Source organism: Prosopis cineraria, unplaced genomic scaffold (genome assembly GCF_029017545.1).
Source record: "Prosopis cineraria cultivar Desert tree isolate PC_DT_omini unplaced genomic scaffold, ASM2901754v1 PC1, whole genome shotgun sequence".
Lineage (NCBI taxonomy): Eukaryota > Viridiplantae > Streptophyta > Magnoliopsida > Fabales > Fabaceae > Prosopis > Prosopis cineraria.
This window is the reverse complement of record NW_026555332.1, coordinates 15333895-15344474: the sequence shown is the minus strand read 5'-3', so window position 1 is coordinate 15344474 and position 10580 is coordinate 15333895. Positions and strand designations below refer to the sequence as shown.

Below are 10580 nucleotides of genomic sequence, written 5' to 3'. Positions count from 1 at the left end.
CTTTTAGGTTATGCAATACACTAACTACTTTTCAGAGGTGTATGATGGCAATTTTTCCTAATATGATTGAGCACACTATAGAAGTCTTCATATATGACTTCACAGTTTTTGGAGATTCTTATGATGAGTGCTTGATCAACTTGGCCAATGTATTAAAAAGATGTTGAAGAGATTAACTTGGTCTTGAATTGGGAAAAATGCCACTTCATGGTTAAGGAGGGCATAGTTCTTGGCCATAGAGTCTCCAAGAATGGCTTAAAGGTTGATAAAGCAAAAATTTTTATGATTGAACAACTTCCTCTACTTGTTAATGTTAAGGGTGTGAGGAGCTTTCTTAGCCATGCAGGATTCTATCATCGCTTTATCAAAGACTTCTCTAAAATAGTCAAGCCTCTTTGTACTCTTCTCGAAAAAGATGTCGAATTTAAATTTGATGATTTACACTTGAAGGCATTTAAAGAGTTGAAGAAAAGACATGTGTCTGCACCCATCATGATAGCTCCTGATTGGAGTTTGTTTGTCATTGTGATGTGTGATGCTAGTGATTTTTCCATGGATGCTAAGCTCGATCAAAAGAAAGAAAAAGTACTTCACTCAATTTACTGTACTAGCAAAACACTTAATGATGCTTAAGAAAACTACACCACAACTAAGAAAGAACTACTTGCAGTAGTGTTTTCCTTTACCAAGTTTAGATCATATCTTATAGTACTAAGGTGGTAGTTTACATCGACCATTCAGCTTTGAAGTACCTATTCAGTAAAAAGGAGTCTAAAGAAAGGTTAATTAGATGGGTACTACTTCTACAAGAATTTAACTTGGAGATGTTGATAGGAAGGGTACTGGGAATCAAGTAGCGGACCATCTTTCTAGATTGAGTACTGATGCTTAACTTGAATCTACTGTAACTATTGATGAAGTTTTTCCTGATGAGTAACTCTTCAAGGTTGACAACATTCAACCACCATGGTATGCAGACATTATCAACTATCTTGTTTGTGACATCTTACCCTTTGAGCTGAAGTTTTATCAAAAGAAGTTTCTCCATGATGCTAAGTTGTATTTTTAGGAAGAACCTTATTTGTTTCGCTAATGTGCCAACTAAATGATTAGAAAGTTTGTTCTTGAGTGTGAGCAACAAGAAATTCTAAAATGTTCCTATTCTTCTGACTATGAAGGCCACTTTGGTGGTGACAAGACAACATCTAAAATCTTACAAAGTGGTTTTTATTGGCCCTCTTCATTTAAAAATGTATTAACTTTGTATTGAAGCGTGATAGGTGCCAAAGGATGGGTAACATATCTAAAAGGAATGAAATGCCACTCAATAACATGCTTGAAGTTGAATTGTTTGACATTTGGGGCATAGACTTTATAGGACCATTTTTCATGTCTTTTAACAATCAATATATCCTTATTACTGTAGACTATATCTTAAAATGGGTTGAAGCAGTGGCGTTTCCCACCAATGATGCTAAAGTAGTGCTTAAGTTTATGAAGAAGCATATTTTTACCTGCTTTGGAGCACCTAGAGCCATTGTGAGTGATGGCAACCAATTTTAATATCTTTTGAAGAAATATAGTATCAAGCATAAGGTCACACTTGCCTATCATCCTTAAACTAATGGGCAAGCTGAGATTTCTAATTGAGAAATCAAGAAGATACTTGAGAAGGTGGTAGGAGTGACAATAAAGGATTGGTCCATCAAACTTGATGATGCATTGTGGGCTTATCGAATGGCTCAGAAAAATCCTATCGGTATGTTTCCACATCGACTAGTTTTTGGGAAAGCATGTCATCTTCTCGTAGAGTTGGAACATAGTACTTATTGGGCTATCTAAAAGCTCAACTTTGATTTTAAGCCTGTAGGTGAAAAGAGACTTCTCCAACTAAATGAACTTGATGAATTTTAGTTTAATGCTTATAAGAATGTTAGGCAATACAAGAAGAAGATAAAAAGATGGCATGACAAGAAAATTCTATGCAAAACATTTAAGCAAGGCTATAAAGTACTCTTGTACAACTCTAGATTGAGGTTGTTTCCTGACAAACTCAAGCCTAGATAGTTAGGACCGTTCATTATGGTCTGAGCTTTCAATCATGGTGCTGTTGAGTTAGAGAGCATTGAAGGAGAAAGATTTAAAGTCAATGGGCAATGATTGAAGCATTATTGGGGTGGTGAAATTTGATATCTCTTGAAGAAGATAAGAGTCAGGTTGAATGACTATAAAGCAAGCACTACTTGGGAGACAACCCAAGCTCTAAGCCTTATCTTTTGATTTTTCCTTTGTAGTTTAGTTGTTTTGGTGAAGTTATGTGTGATCTTTTATCTTTTGTAGGTTAACATGAAGATATGAGGAAGTGTGAGCCTTTGGTGAAGCAAGAAATATGGCAAAAGACTAAAAGATTCCAAGAGAAGGGAAAATTTCAGGAAAGTTAAGCTATTTAAGTTGTTTTATGATTATGAAATTGTCTTAGAATTTATTTTGGGCTTATTGAAGTGAATGCAAATTTATATGGTTTGATTCCTATAAAAAATGGTTCTTTTTTAGGGCTTGATTGCATTTTAATTGAATAAAATTGTTTATGGTTGATGAATGATGGTTATAGATTGATTTGGATGAACATAGTGCTTGGGAGAGGTTTTAAGGGGAGAACATATTAAATTTATGAAAACAGATTGCTGCAGAATTTTGCTGTCATAAAAGTTCTGACAAAAGTTGTGATAAGGTCCAGAGAAGATGAAAGTCATGACTTTGGATTTAAGCTTGATTTGAAAGTCAGACTTTGGGCCTGTAAATTTTTTTTTGTGGGGTTATTTTTCCAATATATATATATATATATAATATTAATAGATTTTTTTTCTCTCTTTTCTTCCTCTTTCATTAATGCTGTTGCATTTTACAGCTTAAAAAAAATAAAAAAATTTCAAGCATAGATTTTTCCCTAGTCTTAAATTTGTCTTTCCCCCCATTTTTTTCCTTATATGTTGTATATTGTAGCTAAAATAAAAAAAAATTCTTTTTAATTTATTTAGCCCCATAATTCAAAACCCTTAGCTTGCCCGTCTCCTTATTCTTCTTCACGAGCTTCAATCGCAGCTGCTCTGCTTCTCATTTTCCTCCACCGTAGTCCACCACCAGCACCCATGGCATTTCTTTCCTTCTCCAGTAGCCACTGTTCCTTCCTCATTTTTCTATTTTCATTTGAGCTATAACTCATCTCTACGATTATTCAGTCACAAAGTTACACTTCATTTTTACCTTCACTATTTACCGTAACTCCATGACTATCGCCCTTGCCTTTGCTACTGTCTCTTCCTTTCTGCAATAGCTATTCATGGAGCTTCAGGATGCTTCTGCTATAATGAATCTCATCTCACTTAATCCTCATAGACGTCTCATTCATTCTTCCTGTCAGCTATAGTTCATTATCATCTTCACCATTGTCCTGCTCGCAGCCATAAGCCTGCTCCTTGGTTTAGGATTTTCATTCTTGAGCAGGTCTTTACCATCATCTCTTTCCTTCTCAAATCCATTACTGCGTTGTTTGTAAATCACGACCTGAAATGTGCATTCTTTTTTAAGATTCAAGTATATTGAATCTTGTCGTTGCCTAGCTGCTGTTATGTGCATTATGCTATTATAAATTTCAAATATCCTTTTATTTCTAAGTAAAGCTCTGATTTATGCTTTTGCTGGGTTTAAAATTGCTCTCATAATTTATGTTATAGAGCTCACTATTTTGAGTTTCTTCATTCCTCTCCTTTTTATGTTTGTACTTACTATCCTGAATCTATTATCTCTTTGTGCTTTGAGGTATACTATATGGCCAAATTCTTTGTATTTATGAGGTTTTGTTAGCTTGAAAATTTTGCATTAAGCTCTAGAATTTTGATTTGGTTGCTAAATTTTGATTTGATTCTAAACTGTCAATCACTTAATGTGGAAGGATTTGAATTTGAATGCATTATTTAGTGGAGTGATTTTCCAATTTGTAGGTTCCCTTTAACAATGGTTTGATGTTAGTGCATTCACTCTAGAATTTAATGCTAATGGTTGATTATCTAAGATTGGATTGAATTCTGTTTTTGGGATTCTTGATGGGGAAAACTTAGGCATCAAAAGGCAGAATCAAATCTCTACTACAGATTGAATTTTGGATGAGAATGAATTGCATTTGCTCTGTTGATTACTTTTATTATTTGAACTAACACAATGGAGATGCTTATTGGGAATTTTTGACTGTTGAGGCATGTTTTTGTTGATTTTTATGATTTACTCTGGCAACAAAATTGCAATTGTGATTATGTACAATTCTCATTTTGGGAGTTTAAATTAGTTCTTCATAATTCTATAGCCTTTATTAGGCTTGGATCTTGATTCTATAGCCTTCACAATTCTTACTAGGCTTGAGTCTTTTTTGTTTGGTTATATGGCACAGCTCATATTTGAATTTATGGGCAAGTTCTATGCTAAATTCATTGTGTTCTTATGATTCTAATTTATGGGTTTATTTTTGTTTTTGTATTTGTGGTCTCAGTTTGTTGTTTTGTGGGCATCTATGCAGGCAATGAGTAAGAAAAGTATCTCACTTTCTAAAAAAGCCAAAGTTATTAAGGTTGGTGAAAGCTCCAAGGCATCGGGATGGGATAAAGCCCGATTTACCACTGTAGCAATTCAAAATTATCTTGAGCAATATTTAAAGGAGCGAAAAATAGTCTAAGAAAGACCCTTCCCTTTGAAATGGTCTGAATAATTTTACAACGATTTGTATGATGTTTATCATGCCATTAGCCTCATACATGAACAGAGCCATGCTTCTTAATAGCTTGTTAAAGTCTACTATGCCTATGCTGCTTATAAGGATACATTGTGATTTAAGATAAGGGGAAAATTGGTTGAGATCACTGTGGACACATTTCAAAAGGTGTGCAACCTTTCTACAATAAAAGAGTGCCAATATACCATTTATAAGAATGACAAAATCAATTACGATTTGATAATGTAGTCTGAGTGCTATGCCTCCCTGGCAAAAATATTTAGCAATATGACACCTATGGCAATCCCAAGAGCATTTTGCATTGTAATCTGAATAGGACAACTCTTATAGTGGCACTTCTTGGCATCTAATGTTATCCTCGTGATCCATATGAGTAATGTGACTATTGATCAAGCTGCCTTCTTGTATACTTTGATGATGAGGCAACTTATCGACTTTCCAAATATCATGTTTGAGTACATGCAAAAGTTTCCCAGAAGTAGATATTGCAAGCAAGAATTTGGATTCTCACATGTGATTACTCAAGTGTGCTTAGAAAAGCAGGTTTCCACTTACCCGAAGGATCTTATGCTCCCTCCTTTGCTAAAGTTCAATAACAAAGAAATTTGATGTTTTGAGAGACTAAGAGATGTGCCAGAATAAGTTACGGATGGCATGAGGCATGTTGATCCATCTCATATTGAGCCTATACTGAGCAACTTCATAGCACTCATCCAGAATATGCATGAAGGCCTTCAGAGCCAGCTTGATCGGATTGAGTTCAAGATCTAACACATTGAGCTATTCTTGCATTAAAGATTCTAGATGGACTCGCCAGAGGGAGAAGAAGAGGCCAATATTGATGTTGACCAAGATTCAGACACTTTCGCTGACTAGCTTCACCTTTCTTATATTTATTGCCTTTTATTTTTATTTTTAATTCTAACTAGCTGTTGATTATCTCTTTTTAGGTAAATATGGTTAGCCATTGCCTTTTGATATCTTTTGTGCAGGGCTAACTTTGATCTTTTTGTTGTTAATCTATGATACCTGAACTAATCTCTTGCAACTAATTATTCTATGACAACTTGATTGCTGTTGCACATGTTGGCATAGTTAGTTGTATTTTTGAACTGCCTATGGATATATTTCAAGTATACTATTACAGGTTTTAATTTTTGAGCCTTTCATGCAACTTTTTTTTTGGTTATTAAGTGGCATGAGAGAGGACCCTTATTTTGCCCTTTTGATAGTGACGACATTATTTAATTTAAGTTTGAGGGTAGGAGTATTATTTTAGTTGAATTGACATGAAATTCAATTTTAAAACTTAGATATTTAATATTCCTTTTTTTTGAAATTTGAGCTAGATTGAGAAATTAACTATTAAACTGATGTGTGATCCAAAGATAGAATGTTGCTTAGACTGTATGTTTTATAGAAAGTTGTGATCAATATTTTGGCATGCTTGATTTATAGTGTTAAGGCTTGTTTTTCGATAATTTGTGAATATTTTTTTGCACTTTTGAATCAAACAATGATTTGAATGCCTCTGTTAGGAAATTTTGTGGGAAGTTGATGTGCAATTTCTTTCTCAATTGAGAGACTCTAAAACCTATCTTAGAATCTCTTGAGGCATTTTAATCACTTCGCCTGATATCCAAAAAAATGATTTAGGCATTTTTTCAAATGCGTTTGAGCCTTTCAAGCCTGCCTATTGCATTATTCCTACCTGAACCCCTTTTGAGTCTTGAATTGAAAACCATGTGAATCTTCTTTTTGAAACTCACATGAGACCCTAACCTCTACAACTTAAAAAAACCATGAACTACCTTACTCTTGAGATAAGTGATAAATTATTGTTAGTGGGGAAGATTGATTTAGTTGTTAAAGGAGGTGAAAAATAGAAATATACATGAAAAAATGCAATGAAAAAAAGAGTTTCAATATCGTTAAATTTAGAGTACAAGAAATGATTTTTGAGATAAGTTCGGGGGAAGGTATTTGGCTAGCAAGGATGAAATGGTTTGTCTTTCATTGTCATTTATCTCAAGCTCTTTGAATTCCATTGATCCTTTTCTTTCAATCAGCCTAAAACTTTTAGCCATGTTAAAAGCTTACAAAGTCCCATTAATTTTGGATTATGTGAAGTGATCTTTTAGTGGAGAGAGATGAAGAGTTTAGGCATATGAAGTATTGATATTGAGCTTATTTTATACATGTTGAATTGCTATATTTTGACTTGATAGTTGCAGGAAAATCATTCTTTGGTCTCACACACACACATTTCTAAATTGTTGGAAAGTATGATCTTAAATTGTGAATTGGGCATTCCTTTATATTCCATTGCTATCCTGTTTGATATACATCTTGAGCAGCTAGTGAGAATATTTTTATACATGCATAATAAATGGATAATTTATCAATCTAGCTGTTTTATTGTTTGTTTTACTCGAGGATGAGTAAAAGTCTAAGTTTGGGGGTGTGTTAACTCTAGAATTTCATATTATTTCATCACATTTTCCTTAGACTCTAATCTATTTTAGCTCAATTGCATATGTTTTATTGCCTGAATTAGGAAAATGTGAATTTTGTTTTAGGTTTGTTTTCTTGGCTTTGATTTGATATTATTGGCCTAGTTTTGTGTTATTTTGGTTAAAGACTTGATTAGAAGCATTTATAGAACTTTGTGGATTATTTTGGAAGAATTTTGGATGAAGAAATCAAGCACAAAGTGAATAATTTTTGTTAGCTACAAAAACAGTGTAAAACTGCCAAAGTCATCCTAAAGTTGTGACTTTCGTTTGTGACTTTCGCCACTATCAAAAAACACTACATTTATTAAGTCTAAAATTGGTTGGGTAGGACACTTATATTCAGAGAGCTTGACCCAAAAGTCATTCTACACACTTGAAGACACTTTGAGAGATTTGTCGTGCAAGGGTTTGAGCTTTAGATAAGTTGGGTCTAAAAGTTAAAGCTTTGCAGAGATTTGAGGCTCCATTTCTTTGGTTCCTTTGCTTCTTCTCCATTTCTCTTCTTGTAATCTTGTAATGGCTATGAATATCTTATGTATTTGTAGCATTTTAATGTTTATGAGTAGCTAAACTCTTTTCTCAAGGATTATTTTGAACCTTTGTATGGATTAACATTATGTTCCTCGTCTCTTTTTGTGATTAATGATATTTATGTGTTTATTTTACTTTTTCCTTAATGCTTCTAAGTGATTGGACACCATTTAGATATTAGGTTCATTTAATTGATGCTTGAGAGGGCTAGGTTGAGTGTAGAACTTGGGTAGAATAGTACAAGAACTTAATATTTACATGTTGAATGGATGGTTTTGCTAGTAAGATAGAGATATACTTGCTATCTTTGCATAGCCACATTAGGGTTGGTGTTTAAAATTGAGTTTTATTAATTGTAACAAGAGATTGAATAATTAATTTAACTAAACACTTGTTCATGACTTGAGAGAGTTTATCTAAGTATTTTTAGAACCTTAGGTTAGCACTTATTTTTATTAAAAGCATTTATGAGAGAAGGTAATTTTGGTGTTAAGAAATGCAAGGGAGATAAATAATCCTAGGTCCCAATATGTATTTGAAGTTTTTAAATCAATTACTTTTCTTTATTTTGTAGTATTAGTTTAGTTTGCAAAATAATTTTCACTTAACTTTGTGTGGCTCAACTTGATTGAATTTACTTAATCTTTTGTTTGATCATTGTTTTTGAATAAATCCTCAAGAGAATGATATATTACTTTCATTATATTAGTTGCTTCGACCCGTGTACTTGTAGTTAGTAACAATTGCATTTGGAGATTACTAATCATTGATTGTGCTTCCATCATGATGCTTGATTTGCATTCTACTATCATCATTTGTACTTGCTGCATTGGTACAAGATTAAGACAAGGTGGTGGTTCAAAATATTGTCTTATGCCCATGCCTTTTAGAACCCCCTAACAAGGCCAGGGTGCTCTTTAGTCCTTAAAGCTGTGGCCAATATATCCTTCCTACCAGTAGATACAAAGGTCCCCTGAAAGGATGCTTTTGTAGGAGCATCCTAAAATATGTAATCAACTAATGCAATTAGTAGATTTAAATCATATAATTGAGATATTGACTATAGAAATACTTACCTATTTTTTGGCCACTTCTCTATCTTTTGTGGAAATATACTCTCCTTTTTTAGTCATCTGTCCTCTCTTCCATGCTTGTGCACAATTAATAGGAGATGGAGGAAAAGCGTTTTTCAAGATTATCAACCCCTGCTGCTTGTCTTTTCGCTTCCCACTTCTCTTGAGTCATTATGTCATAAACATATGTATACCCTCCTTGAGACATACTATTGTTGTATAGGTTTTTCTTTTGATGCTCTTGACCCTGTTGACTTTTTTTCTATTAACAAACAATGAAAAACATTTGTTAAAATAAAAATTTAATAATACTAGTTTAATATGATATTTTTCTTTTGCTTACCAAAATTTTAGGATCGTGTTTACTATGAACAAATTTCATCTATATGCCATAATCAATGAATAGATACTTTTCTCGAGGTTTTTCCACACTGACATCATTGTCATTATCATCATTTTCATTGTCGTTTTTGGAAAACACATATTTTCTTGTAAGTTTAGAGTTAAAGTCCCTCCATCAATCCCAAGCATATTTTAGCCATTTGTCCTTTAAAAATGGAGTTTCTTTTATGTCATATGTAATTTGCAAAATAACACGCCAATGATGAATTTAGTGACAACATATATTTCAAAATAAAAAGTATTTATGATGTAAAGCAATTAAAAATACCAATATTATTTCCCAAATATCATCTCTATCACTTTCTTTTACATCATCCTACTCTTCCTCCAAAATGCTAATTTTTTGACAAGCCACAAGATCTACAAACTCTTAAAAATATTTCCTCTTTTCTTATCAATTGGTTAGCCCTTTTCATCAAAGTCAAGATAAATCTTTCCATGTACTTGGGCCAACTTAGTTAATCATGTGACCCCTCTTTTACCTCTTTTAGGCTTTGCTTTTTTAGTGCTATTGCTGGAAGGATTTTCCATATTTCTCCTCAAACAAATAAGATAAATAATATTGATAGAAAAAATATAATAAATTTAATCTAATATAAAAAATGAAAGAATAAAAAAAAACAACAGCGATAAAAGAAATTCACTAATATTATATTACCATTATAAATATATTTTAATTCTCCTATAAGCCTTCATCATGATTAGTTCTAACGTCATAGATGTCATCATCATCTTCTACATCCAACAAGGGTTGGTTGGCATAAAAGAAGGAATCTCTTCAATGCCAAAACTTGTTTCATCGTTTTCATTATGAGAGTGAAGACTTTTTCCCAATAGTATGAAGGACAACCTTTTAATAGTATTCCAATTAGACTATCACATACATTTTTTTCCGCATGTATCACATCAAGATTATGTCTCATCTCAAGGGTGCTTTAATATGGGAGATCAAAAAATATAGACCTCTTCTTCCATTGATCCTTTCGAGCTTCTTTTTTCTGACTCTTACCAAATACCACATTGATGTCTCTAACCCGTTCATATGCCAAGTCTGTTGTTAATGGCTCTGGAGCTTTATCATACTCTTGATAACCATTGAATCTTTTTTTTTTCTTCTTGTGATAAGGGTGTTCACATCTCAAAAATCTTCGATGACTAAGATACACTATCTTCTTCTTGTGTTTCAATTATTGATAGGATGTGTTCTCTTCACAGATAGGACGTGCTTTATGCCCCTTCATACTATATCAGATAGGTTTTCATATTTAGGAAAAT

At 33.1% G+C, this 10580-nt stretch overlaps 1 protein-coding gene across 1 annotated transcript in view; it reads left to right on the top strand.

Annotated features, from left to right (window-relative positions):
- Positions 1–207: 207 nt before the first annotated feature.
- Positions 208–10580, top strand: part of LOC129318453 (uncharacterized) — a gene marked incomplete at its 3' end in the record, with an annotated part of 39328 nt that continues 28955 nt past the window's right edge. The window contains exon 1 of the mRNA XM_054963259.1: positions 208–585. Within this exon, the coding sequence (XP_054819234.1) occupies positions 208–585 (378 nt within the window). The remainder of the gene's footprint in view (positions 586–10580) is intronic.